This window comes from Aplidium turbinatum, chromosome 14, assembly GCF_918807975.1.
Source record: "Aplidium turbinatum chromosome 14, kaAplTurb1.1, whole genome shotgun sequence".
In the NCBI taxonomy this organism is placed as follows: Eukaryota; Metazoa; Chordata; class Ascidiacea; order Aplousobranchia; family Polyclinidae; genus Aplidium; species Aplidium turbinatum.
In genome coordinates this window covers 18,607,326-18,633,056 of record NC_137485.1, presented here as the reverse complement: position 1 = coordinate 18,633,056, position 25,731 = coordinate 18,607,326, and the positions used below count along the sequence as shown (strand labels likewise).

Sequence of the window (25,731 nt, the reverse complement as noted above, 5' to 3'; positions counted from 1 at the left end):
ATTACAGTGTTTTTTAAAATGAATAGATTTTGAATTTGGAATAAAATAATGTGTGTACAAAACTTGTTTGTGTGAAAGTATTTAAAGGAATTTCAGATTAAAAGAAAAAGGCAAGTAATTCTGTAGCCTACAATAATTTAAAATTTGCAAATTTTAACAATATGTTTACGATTGTAGAATAAAAAAGGTGAACTCATGGTAAGATTTGGTCACAGAGGTGAATTGCGGAGATATTGAATAGTTGTTACTTCACAGCAATTTGAAACTGACGCTATTTCTTTAAAAGTAATTGTTGATAAAATCACCGATTTCATGTCATAATGTAGCCTAAAGTTTTGCTAAAATGGAGAAAACTGAAAGCCGTCAATCGCTATTCAACAGAATCACTGGTGAAAGCTGTGATAGGCTATGTTATTGGGTAGAAAACAATTTAGGCCAGTGCTCTTCAACCGGGTATACTGTATACCCAAGTGTATACCAGATCAAAACTAGGGTATACAGCTGGAGAAGGGTATACGGAGGGTATACAGCTTAGATCTGTGATAGTGTAAGTCATAACAGAGACAGCAAGTGGCATATTTGTAAACTTTTAACCGGACCTACTGGTGTGCGGTTATTACTCGCCAACCTGCTTTGTGCTTTTGAAACAGATACGCTCATTTTGGATGCGTGTACCGGAGACCCAAGGGCTTCCAAGTTTCGTGACATATTCTAGATTGCAAAATTGGCATACTTGGCGTCGATTTTTGATCGTTTGAACCAAGTGAACATCAGTCTTCAAAGGAGAGGGGTGATATACTTTGGTCAACTAGCAAGATCAATGCGCTGAAGATGAAAATTCCACTCTGGAAAGAGAATGCTTTGTCGAGGAACTTCAATGACTTTCCTGTATTAAGTCAATAGATGAAAGAGTCTAGCTGGGAGTTTGAGGACGTTTCTACTGAAAATAACTTGTCTGCCCTTATTGTTGGTCACCTGAAATTACTTGCCGACAATTTGACTACGTATTTTCCTGAAAATAACGACCAATGTCTGGAAGCAAACTCGTGGGTTATCCAACCATTTAATGAAGAACCAACTGAGGATGAGGAATTATTGGAACTACGGGCTGATTTAAATCAAAAATAGGCCTACTCATTCCGAGAAGTGGATTACACACAATGTTGGGTCACTCTTCTTGAATTCCCCGAATACAAAAATCTCGCGCAAAAAGCCATTGATGTCTTGGTGCAGATGCCTACCACTTATTTGTGTGAAGAAGGATTTTCCAGTCTTGTTGAGATCAAGCCAAACAAACGAAACTCGATACTTGACATTGATTCTTTAATGCGGGGAGGAATAGAGAAAGAGCTAACATCACATTATGTCCAACTTGCCAAAACAATGCAACAACAAGCTAGCCATTAAATCAACTTCAAATTTGACGTTTTTTGCACTTTTGCATGCCTAGTTTCTTGTGCCCAGTCCAAGACTACTATAATCACTGTAACAAACAATTAATTAATTATTAGTTTTTTTTTACTTGCTGTGCATGTAACATGTACCATGTTTTTAACTAACAAATTTATATTTTAACATTTAACCGAAACTTATCAGAATTGCAACATGCATTTCAACGCTGCAATTTTGATAAGTTTCGGTTATATGTTAAAATAAAAATTTGTTAGTTAAAAACATGGTACATGTTACACACTTCCCTCCTTACGGCAAAATAACAGATGAATCATATCACAATAAGCGGTTATACAAGATGCAAATTAAACAGGTGTGTGGTTATAAGACACTTTACAACAAAAATAACAATTGTAGGCTAACAATTAGTAGGGGAAGACGCATGACCCCCTTCCTTTCGTGGGATGAGGAGATTAAACGCACACATAAGCAAGTAGATGACACATACTGAACTTATTGAATTATACTGTAACAGGGGTAACACTCGTTTATCATGAGAGATAAGGCGATGTCGTATGTTCCCTGGAAGCCCTTTAGCTTAGGACGATATGGGGGACATAGGATAGTTAAAAACCCTACATGCACAATTAAACATTGCTATTTGTGAGGTATACGAAGTTATTAAAAATTGAAAAAAGGTGTACCACGGACAAAAAGGTTGAACAGCACTGATTTAGGCTATCAATTATTTTTGTTCACAACAAACTGAGTTTTTAAGGAACGTAAATATTGTAGGAAAAAAAACATTTTGCACAAGGTTGAAAACAATGGATATCCATCACGGGTCCCTGCACTTTCAATGATAGCTCAGTTGATAGCCCGTATGATTGTCCACTCGGATAGCTCATAGTTATAGCTAGCGCGTGACTTCTGGAACGAAGAACCTTGAAGATCACTTTCGACTCTCGAGGTGTGCGCTAGAGAAACGCACAATAAGGACTGTTCTCCACTCAGCGGCATCTAATGGATGGAACAATTTCCCAGCAACAAGACTTCAACAATCAGAAACTTTACTCTGTCGATCTCGATGACCGGGCCTGCGTCAGTGATTCAAAGCATCTAGCCTACCAGTATACGAAACTGCCGGGAATAAGCTCAAAAGAAGCTTTCCTAGTCCGATGAAAAAGATTCAATCAATCAATGGTATAGACTACAGCATTTCCCGCTTAGTATGCCCACGGGCCATGGTTAATAAGTCTACCCGCTTATTAAGCCCAATTTAGTCCATTCTGAAATTACTGAAGGTATAGGAGCAGGCCCGGATTTAGGGGGGGCAGAGGGGGCAGTTGCCCTGGGCCCCCCGACTTTTGAAGGGCCCCCTATGTGGTTAAAATGTGATTTTGTGTTATTTTTTTTTCCTTTTGGCCTTTAAAGTTTCTGCAAAATGCTGTGCAGTACTGGACTGATGCTACTGTAGACGTAGAAATGGTTTTTCTCGCCGTAGGCTTGAAAAAAATTTTTGCATGGGGGCCCCCCGATCTAAAAGTGCCCCGGGCCCCCATCAGCTAAATCCGGCCCTGTATAGGAGTGGCGGAGCTAAATAAGCTCAAAATTGTCTGGTCCGGATGTGGGCGTAATAAGCGAGGATGATCGTGTTAAGATTGAACTAGGCCTACATAATATTTTGCCAAAATTACATGTGTCTGAAACGAAGTTACTGAACCAAACAAGTCCATTAGCCTATATTCTTCCTCTTCTTATGGCTCAATTCCGACTTCACGTGGGGTCGCCGGTGCAGTCCTCCACATCTCTCTGTCAGCAGAATCTTCCTCCTTCACTCTCACTATTTCCATATCTTTTGCCACACAATCTCTTCATTTTCTTTTCGGCCTCCCTCTCTTTATTTTATTAACTTTCAATTGTCTTATTCTTCTTCCGACACAATCTTCGTTTCTCCCTACAACGTGACCCAATCATTTAAGAGGTGTCTCTCTCAGCTTGTCTTCTAGCTTTCCAACCGGCATTTGTTCTCTGATGATTTCATTCCTTAATCTGTCCTTCTTTGTCAACCCAAGAGACCATGACAACGTTTTCATTTGTGCCACTTGCATTTTCCCTTCCTGTGTTTTCGTCAGGGCTACCACCTGCATCCCATACAACATTGCTGGTCTTACCATCGTTTTATAAAGTTTTCCCTTCAGCTTTTCTGGTAGTCTAAGCTACCTTTCTATCACACACATGCCCGGATTTAGGGGGGGGCAAAGGGTGCAGGTGCCCGGGCCCCCGATTTTTAAAGGGCTCCCCTACGTGGAAAAAATGTGATTTTATGTTTTTTTTGTTTTCTTTAAGCCTTTGAAGTTTTCTGCAAAACGCTGTGCAGTGCTGGATTAATGGTAGCCTACTGTAGACGTAGAGGTGGTAAATTTTTCTGCGCGGAGGGCCCCCCGATCTAAAAGTGCCCCGGGCTCCCCATCAGCTAAATCCGGCCCTGGTCACACATGACTCTTCCACGCTCTCCATCCTGCCTGGCATCGTTTCGCCATCTCTCTGTCACTCGTTCCGTTCTCATGAACTGTCGAACTAAGATATTTGAATTCTGCGCCTTGTTTCATCGTTTTTCCTTGCAGTTGTGTTTCTGTCTTTTTCTTCTGTTTAAGATATTCTGTCTTTTGCCTGCTTATTTTCATTTCATATCTTTCATCGCTGCTCTCCAAGTCTCCAGTCTCTGTTCCGCTTCCTCTCTAGTCTTTGCACACAACACGTCGTCGTTTGCAAACAACATATAGCCTACCATGGTGCTTCTCTGGATGTTTCCTGTTCCATAATAACAGAAAAGAGCAACGGGTCAAGTGCAGATCCTTGATGCAACTCGACCGTTCCCTCAAATTTCTGCATGACTCCTGCCCCACACTTCCCTCGTATCCTACTTCCTTGATACGTTCTTGGATCAGACAAACATACTTCTCCCTTCTTTCATTCGAAGACAATTCCAAATCTACTGTCTTCGCACCCGATTATATGCCTTATAGCAGGGGTGGCCAATTTCTCATCGCTTGCGATCGACTGGAAAATTTCTTAATTACTAACGATCGACCGGTCGGTGATGAAGTCACTAAGCAACATTTTTGTTGTAACACTTTTACTGTAAATGGATTTACATTTATCACACATTTACCATTGTCAGCACTGATCAGTATATTCAAGTTTTCAGTTAATTTACCCCATCATCTGAAATCAAGATACCCCATCCTGCCAGGCGCTCAACGTCTGCTGAAAGAAGCTGACAAACAAAGCATCTCAGTGGCTAATTGGGCAGACCTTAAATAAAAATCTCAATGGAAGCCAAGTACCACCAGATTCCATTCGTTCATCTCCGAAGCCGACACCCGTTCCATCGGCCTGACGCTACCGAGTTTGGCGTGGTTAGGCCTCAAAAATCTTCGCATGGGCGTCGGGCTTTTTCGCTCAACCATGCACCAATGGGAAATGGCCTCTTATTGTGAATATGGTGCTGAGGAACAGACCACATCATCAACGATTGTACCATCTTCAAGCCACCTAATGGAGGGAAAGGTGTGCGTGTCTTGGATGATAAAATCAAAGACTGGCTGCTTTTAGTAGCCTTCCAGTGTAGTCCGAAAACACAGTGAAACGTTGAAGATAAAAGGATAAATTCTCGGTGCCAGAAGTTCATACGAAAAAGAAGAATAAGTCAGTTTAGTAGTATAGCCTACTGTAGATTAGACTGCAATAACCGGACATAACAACCGAGGTAAGCTAAATAACTAGCCTCTTCTAACGCAAACAACAATCAAACTGGAAAGTTACTGCTATTTTTTCGCCAAGACACCTATTTTTCAGACTACTTCGATTTTTAACCTTGGATGTTCCTACTTGTTACACAACAATAAAATTATGGTTCCATAGGCGTGAAAGATAGGTACGGTAGGCTATTCTGTTTATATATATACCGGTAGTGTAACCAAGTGTATTGTCTGAGTTGATCTACAAATTTTCTCTCAGGATTTTGATTGAAAAATGCGCTTTTTAGGAATTTTGTCAAAACAAAATTGGTTGGCCACCCCTGCCTTATAGCCAGGGTTGCCATCGACATGGACCCAAAAATAAGAACAACCGAAAAAGTAGATTAGCATTTAAAAAACGTTTTGGACATACTTTGTATTTATACGAGCCGTGTCATATCGCATTCCACATTTTTTACCAGAAACAATCTGCTCCAGCAACTCTTTGATATTAGAAATTGCTTCATGGATCTCACGGCAGCTCAGGTGTAGGTTTATCTTTACTTGTAGCTGGGATTTGACTGTCATTTCACTAAGTCTGTTCCTTTCCTTGGTTCACTGCGCCGAAACAAGAGAGAATACACTTTCCACAAACGTATTGCTGACCGAAAGGGAGAAAATGGTGCTAACCAGTTTGTAGAGCAGCGGAAAAGAGTTGTTTCCGGTAAAGATGTTCATTCACTTGACCTCAGGTTCATCCTTGCTGAACACTTCATCTGGAATCTTCTTAAGCAGAGCGTTAACAGCCGAGACCTTATCGAACAGCTCATCTTTCATTGCCATTAGTGCATCAACCCCTTGACTTCCTCGTACTCGATTGCTTGATCTTTCAGCAGGGTCCACTTGATGTGTGTTGGATGCTCAAATCGATGCCATTTATTGATATATTCCAAGGTAATGGTGTAGAACTCCTGGAAGTTCGCTTTGAGAACCTTAGCATGCTCTTCATCGACTGTTCTTAGTAGTTCATCTGTTGTTGCTCCGAAAAACCCTGAACACTGGCGTTGCAATATTTTGATATTGAAAGATTCAATTATCTCTGCCAGTTCTGGAAACAATGCAGTTGACTTTTGCAGGAGTAACAGTGGTTTATTGAAGAGCAAGAGAGCGCTGTGGAGGAATGATACGATGATCAAAGACTCTTCTGATTTAAAGAAATCCTCTAATATTCTTGGTGGATGATTTAGTGAATGAAAATGCGCTTTGAGTGGTTCCCAGAGATCGATCATTCGCTCAAGTACAGCATCAAGTGTGGTCTATCGAGTCGGCGTGTGTGTTGGTAGAGTCGAGTAGTTGCTATCAAGCTCCTCACAGAAATGCTTGAGCCTCATCGTTCTACCAGTTTGGCTTTTGAAGTATCTACCAATCTTCAGTACGATTGTTTCTATGTCAAGTGTCAGGCGCTCTGGTCTCGTCTCTGCTGCAGTATGCAAAATATGAGCAGCGCAGCCGACTGGGATCAGATGCAATGTTTGCTCTTTGAGACGCGAGAAGATGTTGCTTTTTCCACTATATGTTGTGATCCTCCGAAATTCACTGGTGCATTATAGGCACAAAAGGATGACAGCTGTTTCATGTCTTGGCCATTCTCTTGAATAGAGGAGAGAATAAAGTTCGTGATCTGTGCCGAGGTCTCGCCTGGCATCGCTCGCAGGTCAAGAAGACACACTCGCACTCCAACTTTGGCATTGAAGAATCTGATGACTAGAGGAATCTAATTAAACTAATTTTAGAATATTATGCAACACCGGATACCAGAGGAAAACGATCGAAGTTCTGTAATTGTTGAAAATAAGACAAAATAAGGACGAAAGTCGAAAATAAGGACATTTAAGTTTTCTAAGACCTGGCCCTTCAAAATAAGAACAAATCTTAGAAATAAGGACGGTATGGCAACCCTGCTTATAGCATTTCCAGTAGCCTTTCTGTCATGAGTGTGCGCCACCAACGTTTACAGTTAAGTTAAAGATTTTAGCACCCTTGATTTATTTTGTGTAGTGGTGTCACGTTAACTCACGATTTTATTTTGGAGTGGATTCAGAGTCTAAACTGAAGAAATACTGGATTAAAGTCTGGCTTCAGAGTAGACTAGGAGTGGAGTGTTAAATCACACTATGCTCGACACTGCTGTGTAACCTACAGGTCGCTATATCCACAGACTAGTGAAAGTAGGCTATTATGTAAGCCTATGTGCTTCAAGCCAACTGAAAAAATTGAATAGGCTACCTAGTCAAGAGTAGCCTACTCAACTAAAGCCTAGAGGCCAACATCGAGAAGCTATACAATAAATAGTTATATGAAATAATACAAAGTAGTGCACTGTTACGTGAATTAATTTAGTCCAAAATCCGAAAACCTTTTTATTGGTGGATGTCTGGCACTAGGTAGGCTACTTCAGAAACGAAAGGTTTATTCATTTAAACTTAAAACGTTTCAAAAAAAGCAGTCTATTTGTGCAACAAATAGTTCACACACTAGTTTTATAAGGAAAAGTGTAAAACACACTTCATCGATAACGAATCTGCACAGCTTTGGTCACATCCAGTGAAAAACATTGCTTTTTTTCTTTTTTTCCTTTTGGCTCATAAGGCACTCGCCACAAAATGGCGACCTGTAAACTCGATGCCCATAATGCTCAAAACATGGCAAATTGTTTGCAGGGGGGCACACTGATTCAACGACGGGTAAGGGATAGACATAGCAATAAGCAGGAACAACTGTAGTCATAACGCTTTTTTTCACATCTCTTGTCCATGTAGGTTCCGAGTAACTCTCTAAGCTGGCACTGGCCTTGTCATTATACTGTATCAATGAGTTCGGAATCCAATAGGGAGGGACAAATTCTCGTAGATCCAAAGGAAAGGCGATGTTCTCTGGTTGGTAGAACATGCCTTCATGACAGAAACCATACGATGGACGCAAATCTGAGCGAGCGTTATTTGGCACAAGAAATGCTCGATTTTCCACTAATCTTTGTCTGGAAGTTGGCTTTGTCTGCAAAGATAAGAATTCGGATATTTTTAGGCAGTTAGGCTAGACCGGTTTTGTTTCTATGGAACAGCTATAAAACATAAAGTGGATGAAGTGTCAGATTGGCTAAAGTGGACTGAAAAACAAAGCCGATGGCGCAAAATTTGAATCCTGATAATTTATACCCAACTACATGAACCTTTTAATTTAAGAAAGTGAGAAAATATGGTGACACTCATATCTAAACGTCTTGTGAGTGACTGGAATCTTTCACCACAAAAACAGAAACATAAGCAACTAAGCTACACACGAAAGTAAATGATATTCTATAACAAGAACTTAGTATACACTATACAGCCTATATCAGCGTGAAACTTTTTCACAAAATAGCGTAGCCTACTCAATGCATGTTCCTTCATATTTGCAGTATTTGTTATTTCTGAGTGCCTGCCAAACTTCTGAAAACAAGATAGGCCTATCTTTTTTTCGAGTGAGGCTTCTCAGTAAAAAAATAAAATAAGAAAAATGAAGAATTGTGTTTTATTTTCAATCGTCTTCCTTCAATTTTTTTGCCATGTTTCACCGAAAGATATTTCACTCCGAACACCAATGCCAATAATCGAATTCCAATAGTTGAGCATAAGTTGACGCATAACCAAGAAGTTAATCTCTACCGTCAAGCTATCTTTCCCACCACAAACGTGTCCTATCAATGAACTGAAGTCCTGTCTAGCATCATCACTGGGTGACTCTCCCACTACAAAAAAATGAGGCGCTCCGTTGAAGTGGCGGCTTCCATTACCAGAGAGAACTCTTTCCCGGTTGTTATACAAAGCACGGGATTATCCTGGATCAGATTAAAACATCCCAGATAGGAAGACTCGCCTTCATGAAACTGAACATCCATAAGCTCTATCAAGAAAATGAAATATCTTCCGACAGGTGTCAAACCCACAACAATGCTAGATATGAACGACTCGGTTACATGTCTTGTAATGCAAAGGAATTTATTCTCACACGAATTAGTTCAATCAAATAGGTACTATTTGAATAAGCTTAACTGAAGATGATCTAGCTACTAGCTGATCGAAATCGACTTTTAGCTATTTATGATTGAACTGACTAGTGTGAGAATAAATTCCTTTGCATCCATTTCCATAAGCTCTATATTGATAAATCCTCAACCGTTTGGCATGACTTTAAAAATAGCTTGGCATTTCACTTTCAAGTGTAGAATCACAGTAGATCATATATTTTACCTTCGATAATGGACATGCAGTTTTCAAGCTAAATACCGATTGAACTTTCGGTAGATGTGGCGAAACATGTGAGGCGACTGGAACGTTGGGGTGCGCACCTTCATTTATCCTTCCAGAATTTGCAGCAGTGTGATGAGATTTAACGTCTACATAAAAAATACTTTGTTATAAATCTATATTTTTTGCGTTTCTTTAGTGACTACAAGCTAGGTTTGCCACAAGAGGGTGAAAACGATAAATAGTCGGAAATAAAGCTGCAGGCAACACAAGCACGCAAGAAATTTCATAATAAAGCTATATTGCTAATAAGCCTAAAAGATAGGCTACCAAACAAGGCATATCCAGCAGTTTTGACTGCAATATGATTGCTTGCTCTTTGATATACAAGTGAAGACCTGATCGAGTTTGAGAAATACGAAAGCCGCAATTTGAGTTTATCGCTTTAAACAATTTTTGAAAGTTATCTAAAGAAGTTTAATTTACATTACGACAAGCACTCAGCATTTTCATAAAAATAAGGTCACTTCAACTGAGCATAAAAATGACTGATTTATGAAAACATAATATCTTACCCATTTTAGCCGGAAAACGTTTCTTTTTACGTTTAACCATAGAAGAGAAAGCTATGTTGGTGTCCACCACCTCCTGCTTGATAGTGATAGGTTCTTTAGTCAAACTGGTCCAATTTGACACTTCTTTGACCAGCGGTCTTTGAATATCTGCCGAAGAATGCTTGGAAGATTCTATTTTAACTTTGGGAGAAAATACTGCACCACTGGAACACGAGTTATGCGCGCCAGATATCGATCTTGAGATTTCCATCGCTGATGAGCAAGATAAAGCTGTCTGAAATCCTTTTTGAGCAGTCTCAACAAAACGGCGTTCCTTGGTGACATCTTCGTCACTTGTGTCCAGTCCTAAGCTCACAGTTGCATCCAACTGCGGGGGTCCGTATCTTTCTGAAGTAGAATTATCTTTTCCTTTAGGAGTATTGATAAGAGTTTGGTCTTCGTTGTCGTCGTATGTTAATGGTCGACGACTACGACACTCGTGTCGCTGGAGATAAACCGCCATCTTTGTGTCCTTTGTTCCATCTCCTGCAGCTATTTTTGCTGAGACAAGACCAAGGTATGCAAACATGCAATGCTTGGTGAACTCAGGACAAGAAACATCAGTTGCATCTGGAGTAGCATCCTAAAAAAAATGTGTTAAAATCAGTGCTAAAAGTATTTTTATGCCATTGCAATCACAACATTTTGATAAACCACTTACAGTATCGAAATCAAACATGACCTTTTGTTGTTGAAATTGATGAAACGTAATGCGCATAAACAAAAAGATAGTGCGATTGTTAAGACTTAAACTAGGCTTTCGTCGTTCAGTTACGTCGTTTTCGTTTACACCAGGGGCGTGCAACTGTTTATCGCAATGGGCCACATCGTACAATTATAATGATGCTGAGGGCCAGTCTATCAAATAACACATGAATTTATATGAACAATTTATTTAATGGAAAAGTACGCACAATCAAGCTACACATTGAGTTTCAGATATCTTGAAGCTCAGTTTTGTAACAAGCTCAATGTCTTTCTTGTAACCGTGAAATATCTCTTGCTGTTTGCTCAAAGACTTTTTCAACTGCTGCATTTTGTCAACCCGTAATTGACCCACAATGCTATCATAATTAGCAGAGTGTTTTGCACAGTAGTGTCGCTTGATATTGTACTCTTTCATTACTGTGTTTTGACAAATCAGGCAAACAACATCTTGATTAATAATAATAATGTTAGTTTTTATATAGCGCTGTATTCATCGCAGAATGCGTTGCTCTACAGCGCTTTACAAAGCAGACAGTGTCAATGCAGCCGTCTAGAGGCGCAACTGAGTACATTATTAGGTAGGCACTTTTACATCACCCACTCGTCGAAGAGTGCCTGCTTTTCAATGTGAAATTGCTTTGTGTTTTAGTCACAATTTCGACTTGTTAAAGTGGCTACCATTAAGATCCTTCTTGCACTCAGTTCAGTTGCAGAAGAAAAAATAGTATTAGCAGAGGGTGGAAATCGAACCCACGAAATCGAAATTACTACTCCTCTGCCCTAACCATTAGGCAACGCTGGTTTCAGTTAAATTTCTTTGTATCAAAATTTTTCGATCAGAATATCACGTGTCGAGTCACATGACTGAAATCAGCTGAATCGCGAATGAACATGTTACGCATGATTGCGTACCTTTTCGACGAGTGGGTAATGTTAAAGTGCCTACCACATTATTACCCGAATCCACTCTATTGCTCAGTGCCAAGCAGAAATTAGATTCAGTACCATTTTTAAAAAGTCTTTGGTATGACCCGACAAGGTATCGAACCCATGCCTACCGCTTCAGAGGCGGGCGCACTAACAACTGAGCCACCGAGCCTGATTGTGTTAAACAACGAAGTAATTTATACACCACTCATTGTTGAACTTCCGCCTTTCATAATCAACCTTTCTTTTCTTACTTGTAGACATTTTTACTATGCTAAGCTTTTTGTAGAATAAATATTAATATATTCACCACACTGCACCCATAAAGTAAGATTTATGTTACTGAATTATTGCCAGAAGAACAAGGCGGTTTTCTACAACGCTTACTAATGACGCAACAATAATGCTAATGATGTAATAATGTTAAAAGTCAATAATGCTAATGATGACGTTACAAATAACAACATCCTCCGATCTAACAGTGAAAAGTATTTAAAAATAATGGGCTACTTGATGAAGAATGTGCGGGCCACGTAAATGGGTACCGCGGGCCGTGCTCTGGCCCGCGGGCCGTATGTTGCACGCCTCTGGTTTACACAGAGTGAGTTAAACAAGAAACTATTTAAACATAAGTAGGCTACGACGAAAACACACTTAGCCTAAGTAAGCTACAGTATACATACTGTTTGTTCTACTTAGATTTAACTGATAACAATTCGGGTCTCTAAACTTCCGGCGACCATGATGGCCGCCGAGAAATTGTTAAATGGCCTCCGAAACTACCGCGCCGTAGGCCATGTTCGGTCACCGACTACTTCCACAAACCAACATTTCTCCACTCCGTTGGTATTTGAAACTTTTTTCTCCATTCGCATTTGTTCGTGAAACGTTTTTCTCTTCACTCACATTCACAACCTTTTCATAAACAAGGCAAAGTCTTTCACAAGCCGACGAGAAATAATGCTGATAAAACTTTCGCAAAAAGGCTAAGCGTCGAACTAAAAAAACTCGAAGGTTATAGCTCTAGGCTACAGTCTACATCTAGGCTTACTCGTGAAACAAACAAGTACCTACTTGGGAAGCAATAGGCTACACTTAAATGTAAATGTGTTTCAGGGCCTTGTTTGCGTTGTTACCTGAGTCGACGTCCACGTCCGAATGAACGCAAAAGCACGATTTATTTAACCGATTTTAAAAACACGGATTTTTCTTTGGGCTGCCGAGCGCGAGAATTTGAATGCCAGAAAAGAGCTCTGGTAGAAAAATGTTTTGTTAATAACTTAGCTTTTTTAATCTCTCTTTGGAGCATGAATTGAACAATAGAAAGCTGAAATTCACAAAACCATGGCTATGTGTGAATAATAATTTTTGACTGATCGTGAAAGTAATATTTATTTCAAAGTGTGCATGTCCTCACCTCTGTCACATTTAAGTCGCAACCGACCAAGTACTTCAGAAGCTTTTGCGTACTCTTTCTAGAGAACGGAGCCTATAAAAAAAACAGATAAAATTGTGTCGTTGCAAACAAAAAGATTTCACAGCCGCTACACGTCCAAACGATAGTTTTGTATGGTAACCGACTCGGCTCAAATCCAAAAAGATACATTTTTTGGGAATGTAGGTTACAATTATTATTTAACTGCAACAAACTGCACATTAAAATGCGATTGTCGGTGGTGTCTTTTCTTTCTACCACCCCATGGACATATTCGCTGGTTCTGTTAACAAACTGTGCAGCGAAATCCATTGAAGATTAACTCAACAAGTGACAGAGTTTCCAAAGATATTTCCAACTTCCACAAAAAGTGTGATTACTTTTTTTGCACCACTGTGAACCGCGTCCGGGGTCAAAGGCTTGACGACAGAATGAACATTATCCAAGTACTCAAGATGAGCTTTCCATTCCTGCTTCTCTTCGCTTGTTGCGGGAAAATCGCTTCTGTATAAAAAAAATATAGGCTACTTCGTTAACCAACAATAACCACTAGCCTACCTAGCAGGGCCGTAACTACCACTGGTTCAATCGGTGCAAGCCACCGGGGCCCCAGAGCAAGGGACCCCGCATTGCCACATTTTATGTTAAAAACTAACGTAAACTTATTATTAGGCTATTTTGTCATAAATCTCCACGCAGCCTGTAGGCCTAATCTTTCTTAAGGAGGACTTTTGTTGAGGTTTTTGTCGTAGGCTCGTAGACCACTTAAAGCTCTACTGTGGTCATTTAAGGGAAGGCGGGGCAAAACGAACATGCTAACTTGAAAGTGCTCTATTTCAGCAAACAAATCAGATATCATTCATGAGCCTATTGCGCTTTTGGAATTGACATGTCACGTAAGTCGTAACAACACCTGCCTAGAGTCAGGGCCTCCGAGAGAAATAAGGACAGGTCGGGAAACAATACGAAAAATGGGCCCTAACAAAATATTTTTTAGCAAAAAAAAAATTATTATGCGTTGCATGTTCGTATCAATAAACTTGGCCTTCTTTTATTGGCGTGAAATTGATTTCCTTTCAACATTCGATCTCAACAACGTATCGATGTGGATAAAAACAAACTTCTCTCGATATTAAAAATCTTCACAATTTCTCGAATATAACCTATTTGCAGCAGAAATACCATTGTTGCTAACTATTTTGTCTAGGAAAAATTGTAAAAAACACAATAGCCTAGGCCAGTGTTTCTTAACCTTTGACACTGCCGGACAATAAAAATTTAAAAATCTTTTTGCCAACCGGTAATCACAGTATCGAAGGCACGTTTATTTTAGAAGAGGAGCGGTAAGAAATAAAAAAAAAACTTATTCAAAACTATACTCAAATATTCAGTGTGGCCTAGGCAAATATTTTAGTGTGTGCTAGGACAAAATTTATTTTAAAGTTGCCTGTAAAAAATATAGGTCGTATAAATATCTACTGCTCAGATTGAAATGAATGATACAAAAGTTCTGGTTTGTACGCAATAGCGGATCCAGAAAAAAAACATGAAGGGCACCACAATTTAAATGACACAAAAATTCTTAACGAAATAAACAATGTAGATTTTCGAAATCCAAATTTTACGCTTGTTTAGGTCGCTTTTTGTGTAGGCTATATGTACTGCAGGCTACACCAATATTCTGTCTTTTCGCATAAGATTCGCACTTCGTAGCCTATTTGACTTAATGCATCCAATTAAAATCTAGATTTCTGTAAAAGCTATGTCACAAAGTCTGGTTTACACTTGAAATTAAATTTCAAATCAATTTTTTATGGGACATGGTTTTAGTAGTACACCATTGACGAAAGTTGTGACTAGTCTTATATAATTATTCTGGGAAGTTTTGTTATCCCTCCGCGGTGTCACCACCTTACCACGTGGGTCTAGTTACTAGTAGGTTGGCCTGCACATGGCGCATTTTACTTCATACTTCTGTAAACACTGGAATAGGTTAATTAAATTGTTGACTACTGCACTTCGGTGAGCATTGTGTTCTACTTTGAATTTTGTATTACTTTTTCAGTTTTTGAGAGGCACAAAAGTTCACACCATTTATATCTAGCTACAACACCAGGCGATTCCTACGCCGCTGGTTAGGTAAATAAAATGATTGAGCAAGCAAAGCAAGCGAAATTTCTTTTTTGAAATAGAAAAAATTACATTGTTTTGTCTCAGTTTTGGATGGGGCTCGTGATCAAGTGCCCTCCCTAGATCCGTTACTGTTTGTACGATCAGTTGAACAACACGACTGCAAGAAATAAGTCTAGCTTTACAGGCGAACATTACAGTAAAAATGGCATAAAATTGTGCATAAAACAACGAAGCGAAAAGCGGATGGCAGACCGGCGGTTGAGAACCACTGGCCTAGGCTATAGGCAACGAAAATAGCTCAACAAAGCATGTATATGCAATTCAATCTTTTTTAGACCTTTTGCAAGGCAAAGTTACGGATCATAGTATCAAATAATCAAGGGTTTGCAACGCCTGAGTTGATGCACAAAATGCATAAGCTGTTCGATCGGTTTTGAGTCATGGTGAAGGGCAAATAATTTTTTACGAGTTTTAATGTGCTAAAACCACGTTCTTCACTAAATGTTTGCAACAACTAGGTTATTTAGCCTACAATAAGGTAAGTTAAAATGTATCATATTAATGTATGTACAGTCTACTGTAGGCTATATTAGGAGAAAATGAAAGAGAACTTGCTTCATTTATTTATATTGTTATAAAGTTGGTACATTTTTATTTTAGCAGTTGTAAAATTGGGCCTCCTCAAAAGTAAAAACACAAAAAACTACTCGTTTTTCCTTTACAATGTTTTGCTAGGGGGGAAACTGGCCCGACTTCCCCCCCCCTCTCGGAGCCACTGCCTAGAGTATGAACCTGTGATCTATTGCTCACCAATGTTCAAAACTAAGAGAAGCAAAAATTTTCAAAAAATTCTTAAATATTTAAGTAGACACGTTTTTATAACAGAGCTGAAAAAACTGTTTTCAACACTTTTGCCGCCGAGTGTGGAAAGAAAATTCCCAAATTTTTTCTGTGGAATATTCATTCAAATAGTTTCAAAAAATAGAGAAAAAATGTGCGCGCAATGTGTGTGCGAAAAAAAAAATGCAGCGCAATTACCTCAGCAAACGTAGGGATTTACGAAGGGTTGTTTCGGTTGTTCAAGGCTAGTTTGAATAAAGTTGAAATACATGTTGAAATAACAAAATAAATATTTTGTATATTCAGTAATTTTAGATGTTATAATTATCGATACGAGTAGCCTGTTAGATATGGCTTTAAGAATTCCATTTTTAAATAACGAAGTATGTAGGCCTGAATACTAACTTCTCGTACAAATTGCGGTTTCGATACCGACACCGCACCGTAGGCTACATATCAACTATTGTATACAAGAAAACTTTCAAACAATAAAAAAAGCGTAGGATTACAATTGAACGGCCCTGAGGGAATGCAGCAATCTTATTATAAAAATGTAAGCTGGGCACTCACTTCTTGGGCCTTGGCTTGAGGTAGCGGTGCTTGCAGTCTGGTACGGCTTTACGCTTCCTGCTATCCCACTTGACACAGAAGAAGTCAGGTTTCTTGCGAATTCTCGGCAGACGTGGAGAAGCACATTGATCGAGGTTAGCTGGCTTTGTGGAATCCGCCCGATTTACTGAAATAATTTTAAATCTAGTTTCTAAAAAGGATCAGTTTGCAGTAATTTTAAAGTGGAGAGTCGCACTTCACTCAAAACCTGCAAAATGTGACAAATCAGGGAACATTTCCAAGTAGCCAAAATCAAGGTATGTACCTTGATTTTTTTCTGTAAACAAGAATGCCAAAAAAGAGGATATTTGAGCATTTTTGGGTGTCCTTGGAGAACGATTGTTTTTTCTTAAAAAAAAAAAGAGGACAAATCTTCTTCAAAGAGGTCATATTTTAGTCCTACCGGAGATAAATAGGGCTACCTTCAAAAGTACCAGGTGTTGCATACAAGTACGGTACCGTGGCCGATAGCAAATGCACAACTAAAACCACCCTTTTAAAGTATTGCTCATCAAACAGTTGTAACTACATATACCTATGCTCAGTGATGTATGCGTATACAATAAATATTGACGCCGTCAGCGTAAACGCAAACGTTCGAAAAACCATACGCCGTATGCGTCAACGTAACTTGTAGCCTAAAAAAGTTGGCGGCGTCAGCGTCTGCGCATAGGCTACATTAGCGTAAACTAATTTTGTTTGCTCGGTGCCAAACATTCACACGATATAAACCACTCGAAACAAACAAGTTTTATTTTGAATTTCCACGAAGAAACACAAGCATCTGAAAATGTTCATCTGACATTTTGCTGCGTTTTGATTTCAATATGTCTTTGCCCATTAAAAACATTCTTTCAACTGCAGCGCTGGAAGGTATTGGCGTGTTGTAGCGAAAAAAAGACATTAAAAAGTATACGTTGACGCTATACGCTAAAAATCCGCGAAAACTTTACGGCGTAGCCTCAAGCGACAACTATCCAGAAAAATGTGGCCGTAAGCGTTAGCGTAAACAAAAAGTCTACGCCGCAAGTCTACCAGAGGTGGGCAAAGTTACTTTTAAAAGTAACTGAGTTACAGTTACTTGGCCAAAATAGTAACTGAGTTACCGTTACAGATACCGATTTCAAAAATGTAACTAGTTACAGTTACTAGTTACTTTCAGTTACTCATAAATCTCAACATAAACGCTGTAATCCAAGTTTAAACAAACAATTATTTGCGGGAGGCGCATCCATTCTCCTCAACATTTATTAGATGTAGGCCTATCACGCACCCTGTAGTGCAAATTCTTTTCTAGTTACGCAGTTGCCTTTTCCTAATGTAATTTTGTTTTCCGTCTGTCTGTTTTCCACACTATTGCTTATAATCGTTGCGTGTTTCTTGATGCTTATATAGTCAGTTAGTTAGTTACTTTCAAAAAGTTTAAATTTATTGCAATTTATAGCCTACATATTTTCAGATTCCTGATGAGGGCTTAAGTTAAGCCGAAAACGTTTGACTGATTTGTAAATATGTAAAATATATTGTTATAATGCTCAACCCTGTGGTATTGTTGTGTTTTGCCTGTCTTTGGTACAAAAAAGCAAACTCTCTCCCGAAACTATATTCTCTTTAAATGCTCGAAACAAAGGGAATAATTTGTTTTCCCTGCTATGACTCGAAGTTACTTAGACATCGACTTCCGATTTTGAATCGAGAAAACAATGATGTAATAAGGTTGCGAACAGTGAACGTAACACCGAGACTCCGGGTCCTAAATACTCCAAAACTACAGCTCCTGTACACCTCTGGCAGCTATACGTCAAGCATGAACTGAGCTATCAAGCGTTGCCAAACACTTTTTCTAAACATTGCATAGAAAGTCACATATTGATCAATCACCAAAAGCAATTAATTTAGCCAAATCAGTTCTCAAAAAGCGCCAAAAAAGAGCCATATCGCCAAACCATAAATATGAAGCCAAACGTCTTAAAAAATCGCTAGATTTCTGGATTTTGGCGATGAATTCGCCAATATGGCAATCCTGCTCCGTAAGATCACAAAACAAGAGCGCCGCGCATGGGCAGTGCTGCTCCGATACAGCTGCGAGAAGAATGCATTATTGCGCAACGCGCAGCAAACACGCATAAAGCATGACACAAACATGTGCAGAGAAATGGACGGCAATTAGAAACAGACATTTCAATACAAAAGTAACTTGTAACAGTAACTGTTGAAAAAGTGCTAAAATAGGAACTAGTTACCGCGTTTCGTTACTTTTGGAAAATAGTAACGAAGTTACCGTTACAGTTACTCAAAAAGTAACTAGTTACTGCCCACCTCTGATCTCTGCCTATGCTATACACCTACCGTACACATTAACTTCACGACTTCTTTTTAAGTGCTTCGTGGCTTTACCTCGAACACAGCGGGACCAAACAGCTCTGCCTTCTACATGAAACCTCTGGAATAAGCTGCTTGAGACCAGGCGATACGTGATGCATTGTGGTAGATATTTGATGGTGCAAAAGTATGGAAATCTGAGAAACAATTGCTTATTAGCGTTTCAAAGAAGACGTCCTTTAAACAAGACAGAAAGTTGCAGCTTGAAAGTGAAAGTTTGAAATTAATGTAATTTTTACATCGTTATAATGGTGTTCAACATTAAAGCAAGAGCTATTCTGCACAAAAATTATCTACATTTGTTAAGTAATCAAAATTTTTGTCTGCAATACATTTTTTCAAAATATGCTTTCTTGTTCTGTTAATTTTGTGAAAGTCACCGTTTCAAGTATAATTACAACATAAGTAAAATTATTATTTTTTTTTAATTAAAAAGAACAAAGTTCAGAAAAATCTGGCAATACCGAAGTCGGACGATTGTAAACCGAGGAGCAGGAGTTGTATATTGTTCTCCCGACTCATCAGCCGTATTAGAAATAAACAGAGGTGGGCAGTAACTAGTTACAAAAGTAACTAGTTACTGTAACTAGTTACTTTTTGAGTAACTGTAACGGTAACTTCGTTACTATTTTCCAAAAGTAACGAAACGCGGTAACTAGTTCCTATTTTAGCACTTTTTCAACAGTTACAGTTACAAGTTACTTTTGTATTGAAATTTATGTTTCTAATTGCCGTCCATTACTCTGCACATGTTTGTGTCATGCTTTATGCGTGTTTGCTGCGCGTTGCTCAATAATGCATTCTTCTCGCAGCTGTATCGGAGCAGCACTGTTCATGCGCGGCGCTCTTGTTTTGTGATCTTATGGAGCAGAATTGCCATATTGGCAAATTCATCGCCAAAATCCAGAAATCTGGCGATTTTTTAAGACGTTTGGCTTCATATTTATGGTTTGGCGATTTGGCTTTTTTTAGCGCTTTTTGAGAACTGATTTGGTTAAATTAATTGCTTTTGGTGATTGATCAGTATGTGACTTTCTATGCAATGTTTAGCAAAAGTGTTTGGCGACACTTGATAGCTCAGTTCATGCTTGTCGTATAGCTGCCAGAGGTGTACAGGAGTCGTATTTTTGGAGTAGCCTATTTAGGACCCGGAGTCTCGGTGTTACGTTCACTGTTCGCAACCTTATCACATCATTGTTTTCTCGATTCAAAATTGGAAGTCGATGTCTAAGTAACTTCGAGTCATAGCAGAGAAAACAAATTATTTCCTTTGTTTCGAGCATTTAAAGAGAATATAGTTTCGGGAGAGAGTTTTCTTTTTTGTACCAATATATTTAAACTTTTTGAAAGCAACTATAACTAACTGACTATAAGCATCAAGAAACACGCAACGATTATAAGCAATAGTGTGGAAAACAGACAGACGGAAAACAAACTACATTAGGAAAAGGCAACTGCGTAACTAGAAAAGAATTTGCACCACAGGGTGCGTGATACATCTAATAAATGTTGAGGAGAATGGATGCGCCTCCTGCAAATAATTGTTTGTTTAAATTTGGATTACAGCGTTTATGTTGAGATTTATGAGTAACTAAAAGTAACTAGTAACTGTAACTAGTAACTGTAACTAGTTACATTTTTGAAATCGGTAACTGTAACGGTAACTCAGTTACTATTTTGGCCAAGTAACTGTAACTGTAACTCAGTTACTTTTGAAAGTAACTTTGCCCACCTCTGGAAATAAACCACAAACTGGACCACACATTTATCTAGCCTAGTAGATACTCCGGCAGGCGTGTCATAAACTTCTAAAATTATCACATTACCAACTAGCAAACTTCGTCTCTAGCGAATGTTATCCACACCTACTCTTAGACTAGTGAAGGCTTTTGTCTGTAGTCCCCTCCCTTAACATGCAGATTGCACACCTTAAGTTATTGCAAAGTAGGGTATAGGCATTTTGATTTATTTTTTATCAAATACAGTTGTGTTAAATGCAGTCTGCATACCACAGCCAAACAATAAAATCCTGGTTAACAAATTGCATGGAATCATGCTGATATACATTGTCAACAAAGGTTTGTTACGTGTAAAACAACAATCAGTTAAAAATTATGACTTACTTTTCTCTCAGCCAATCCGCAATTTCACAAACTCTCAAAAACTTCACGTTGTGTTTTTCATACATGTCGGCAAACGCCATTTGAATCAATGCTTCATAACTTATTTCCGGCCTGGTGTGTGACCTACAACTGTCATCATATCTTCCCAATGGGAACACGGTCTTACGGACGACACGAACCTTCGTATTAAATCGAAGATCCTTTCTAGATCTTTTAGTGACTGCCTTTGTATAACTGGCATCCGCTGGACGAGTCTGTTTACACTTTAAGCCGTCTTCAGACATTCCAACAAGAATGCGATCTTTGGAAGATGATACAACGTCCTGATTTGGCTTCTTCTTCATGATTAACGTTAAACTTCCAGATGTGCCACTTTTGGTAAAAACTTCAAATTCATCACGACTTTGCATGTTTTCACCTAGTTTTTCCAAAGATTTACGTATTACAACAAAGTTATCAAAGTATTTGAATATGCATTGCAATTTTATACCTTCTCGGTAGAAAATATAACCTAAAAGCTGAAGACCATAATTTTAAGGCTGCCAGTAAGTCGGACTTTTGTAGTCCACATAAATGGAAAATGCGACACCTAATTTTAGCAACATAACCAACAGACATTCGTTTTTAGCCGATGCATTGCTCACCTTTCAAGTCACCTGGGCAAATAGAAAAGACATAGAAATTGCTATAACTTCAAACTTTGCTAAACAACAGGCTACAAACTTTACAAGACTGGTACTTTGAAATAAATTTTTGAATAAAATTCTGTAAAATTTAACAATGCATAACTGTGCTATTATTCTGGAATACATTATGTCGTAAGAAACACAATATTAATAAAAAAAAATTGGTGTATTGTATTTCATTATGACGTTTTGCATACATTTTTTTATCTACCACTCTTCAGTTCACGCAAGTACTAAAACACCGCAATGCGATGGTGATCAACATTTCTCACTTTTCACTCTGCTTTTAATCAAAGATTTGTGCTAGCTAAATTCCAAACAAATCAATGTTTTAACATAGTTTCAACATCTATCAAACAACAGTTTGTTGTTGCCCTTCAGGTAGATCTACTTTGTGCGACAGCCTACCGGCTTTTGCTTTCCATTTATAAAATCCTAATACTGTGTAAAGTGTTAGGACATACTTTTTTTCTTTTTTTTTTACCAGCTCAGTGGCCGAGTGGTTTCGCCTTCGGCTCTGGTGCTGGTAGATCTGAGATCGATTCCAGGTCGGGTCAAACCGAAGACTTTAAAAACGGTACCGATTGTGTTCTATCCTGCATAGCGCAGTGAGAATGAGTTGGGTAATAATGTGATAACATCGTAAACCTGATACAACTACTTGTCGGTTTGTTGTCATCAGTCGAATCCAGGGCTCACCACGTGGAGGTTGACAACTTGAGCCCCAATACAAGACCCCAACGCCTGTCATCAAGGCGCCCATTCCATCGATATGCTAACAGCTTGTGGATAAGAACTTCAGCTGCATGGAGACATGGGCCCAGGAATGGATAGAGCTGCCACATATCCTTCCCCAGTTTTTAGTTATACCAGCACTCTCCATCCCTCCTGGAGCAGACCTCTCAAAAAAGGCATGGGTCACATTGAACAGGATCAGATGTGACGTTGGCTGCACTGGAGCTAATCTATTTAGGTGGGGGTTGCATAATACGCCGATATGTGTCTGCGGAGCGGTAGAACAAACAATGCAACACATACTCCACGAATGTCCCATCTTACGGCCCCCAAGTGGAATCATTGGTATTCGAAAACTGGACCCAACTACCGTATCATGGCTGCACGATGAGGCATTGCCAATCTAAGCTACTACAAGTCAAACGAGAGAAGAAGAAGAAGACCTGATACAAATTAAAAATGAGCCCTGTCGCTAAAAGACCTTAGCTGTTGTAGAGCGACAATAAATAAAACCATAACATTATTATTACATGCTTTTTTAACCAGCTCAGTAGCCGAGTGGCTTCGCCTGCGGCTCTGGTGCTGGTAGATCGGAGATCGATTCCAGGTCGGGTCAAACCGAAGACTATAAATACGATACCGATTGTGTTCTTTCTTGCATAACGCAGTGAGAATGAGTCGGGTATTAATGTGATGACATCGTAAACCTGATATTAAATTGAAAATGAGCCCTGTCCCTAAAAGACCTTAGCTGTTGTAGAGCGACAATAAATAAAACCATAACATTATTATTATTGACATACTTTTTACTCTGAATGAAACGAAAATTTGGAGATGGTAACGATTTTGTTTTGTTTATTTTGTATTTACCTCACCATTTATTAGACACCAAAATCAGCCTTTTTTTAGATTGCATCAACGTCTGCAGGTGTTGAATCAATGTAAAAAGGACGAAGTTTTGTTATTTGGGTGAGTTTAGAAGTAGGCTATTTCCAGAGATGTACGTATACGCTGTATACATGCGGCGTACACTTTTTGTTTACGCTAACGCTTGTGGCCACATTTTTTTGGATAGTTTGCGCTTGAGGCTACGCCATAAAGTTTTCGAGGTTTTTTAGCGCATAGCGTCAACGCATACTTTTTAATGTCGTTTTTTCGCTACAACACGCCAATACCTTCCAGCGCTGCAGTTGAAAGAATGTTTTCAATGGGCAAAGACATATTGGAACCAAAACACAGCAAAATGTCAGATGAACACTTTCAGATGCTTGAGTTTCTTCGTGGAAATTCAAAATAAAACTTGTTTGTTTCGAGTGGTTTATACCGTGTGAACGTTTGGCACCGAGCAAACAAAATTAGTTTACGCTAGTGTACGCGCTGACGCTGCCAACTTTTTTTACAAGTTTCGTTGACGCATACGGCGTATGGTTTTTCTAACGTTTGTGTTAACGCTGACGGCGTCAACATTTTTTGTATGCGCGTACATCACTGCTACAGACTACAGTGTAGAGCACCTCTGCTTCTTTTGCTCCGAACATGCCAAAATTTTTCGATTCAATATATTTTTTTATATTTTAGATTTTATAGATTTATATTTTAGATTTTTAGATTTTATATATTTTACGTGTAAGGATAGTTTTATTGAGATTTTAAATGGTCATTGGATGTCTAATGCCATATTTCAAACTGATTGTCCTGCTTTGGTATTATGCACGTTTTAACGTCCGCGTTTTGTCGCTTCTACCTTTTTCTAGACCTCTGCTATGTTTGTCATATATTGTTTTTTTCGTTGTGATGGTCAGAAATGAAAACAAACTGAACTGAACTGAAAAAGGCCATTTTTATTTTGACCTAAAAAAAATTTTTTTGACTTTATTTTTAACAAATTTTAACCTAACGAAATTGCTTATTTGTGGAGGGCACAGTTCTTCCTTGAATTGATACCAGTTATCCAAACATAATATTTTGTCGATTTCAGACCCAAACGTAATATTTTGTTGAAAAGTCAAGGTGTTTTTTGGACAAATCTGTTTAACTTTTGCTGAAGACTATTTAGCCTGCTTAGGCATTTTTGTATTACAGAATGTCAGTAGGCCTATAGGCTATTCCTAAAATCCAAACTGAGGATTTTCAAAAAGACCACGTTTGTGAAAAGGGAGTGTTTTATAAGAATTATTTAAATACGTAACAATGAATAAACAAGGACAACTTGCGATAAAAGTTATTACTGATCTAAGTGGGCATTGTGACTAGAGTTGTAAATCCAAAAAAAACGAACCGTTTTTAAAAAAAAAAACGTGTTTTTTTAAAAAAAAAACTTGGGCAAAAAAAAACACGCGTTTTTTTGTTTTTATTCATATTTTTCTGGAAAAGTTACAAACTTTTTACAATTTGCAGCTTAGTTTCATTCTAGTGCTCTTGAAAAACGTTAAACTAATAAAAATGGTTTTATTGGTGTGCTGAAATTCTTAAGTGTTTGTGCTTAGCAGCAGCATATGTTTTTCTGCATAGCCCTACGTTGTTTCACTTTCTTCTTCATTCTCAGGCATGTGTTGTGGCAGTAGACCTGACAAACATTGAATTAATGCAATTTGATACATGACATAATGTGGATGAGTTAATTTCTTTTTCCTTTTATGGAAGTGCCCTTTATGGAAGCTAGCCTACTTGTTATTCTTGTAGGGCAAAGTGGGGCGTGTTGTCACAGGGGCGTGTTGTCACAGCACGATTTCCATGTGATAACCCAAGCGTATAACCACGAGTTTTCAATGGAAGGCATAGTTTTCAGTTCTCTTTCTTACAAGCAGTGAAGATTAATAAATTTGTCACCACAGCAGAAATTATGAGGAGTGCCATTGAATTTTGGGCAAAATCAGGTTTATAACTAAACTAAAAAATGGTCTGGCAAACTAAGGTATGATCATAACTGATCAGGAAAGATACCATTCGTTAGCTTTAAGCCTGCTCTTTTCATCATACCAAACAGATAAGACATGTAAGTAGAGATATACACATGGTTGTTGAAACCACCTGATTTCATACCACGGGCCGTGTTGTCACAGCTGTGACTAAGACCACACCCACCGGTGGGGGGTCTGAGGGGCCTCCCCCAGAAAAT

The 25,731-nt window shown here is 38.7% G+C and overlaps 2 protein-coding genes across 3 annotated transcripts; both read right to left on the bottom strand.

Moving 5' to 3' along the window:
* Positions 1–3,365: 3,365 nt before the first annotated feature.
* On the bottom strand, positions 3,366–5,978 carry LOC145782957 (uncharacterized). Its single transcript, XM_082594717.1, has 3 exons — positions 5,883–5,978; positions 3,891–4,133; positions 3,366–3,536 (listed from the first exon to the last, which is right to left on the bottom strand). Exons 1-3 carry the CDS (start codon positions 5,976–5,978, stop codon positions 3,366–3,368), a joined length of 510 nt encoding a protein of 169 aa, XP_082450843.1.
* A 1,588-nt stretch (positions 5,979–7,566) lies between these two features.
* Positions 7,567–21,938, bottom strand: LOC145783417 (uncharacterized). 2 transcript variants are annotated; one of them, XM_082595290.1, is made up of 9 exons: positions 21,837–21,938; positions 21,193–21,610; positions 19,037–19,206; positions 16,649–16,814; positions 13,486–13,609; positions 13,088–13,159; positions 9,997–10,618; positions 9,425–9,570; positions 7,567–8,189 (listed from the first exon to the last, which is right to left on the bottom strand). In XM_082595290.1, the coding sequence occupies exons 2-9, from the start codon at positions 21,600–21,602 to the stop codon at positions 7,731–7,733; spliced, it is 2,169 nt and encodes a 722-aa protein (XP_082451416.1). In that variant the 5' UTR covers positions 21,603–21,610; positions 21,837–21,938; the 3' UTR covers positions 7,567–7,730. The 2 variants fall into 2 exon arrangements, with proteins under 2 accessions (XP_082451416.1, XP_082451417.1); XM_082595291.1 differs by lacking the exon at positions 21,837–21,938 and having other exon boundaries at positions 19,085–19,206; positions 21,193–21,731.
* Positions 21,939–25,731: the final 3,793 nt, after the last annotated feature.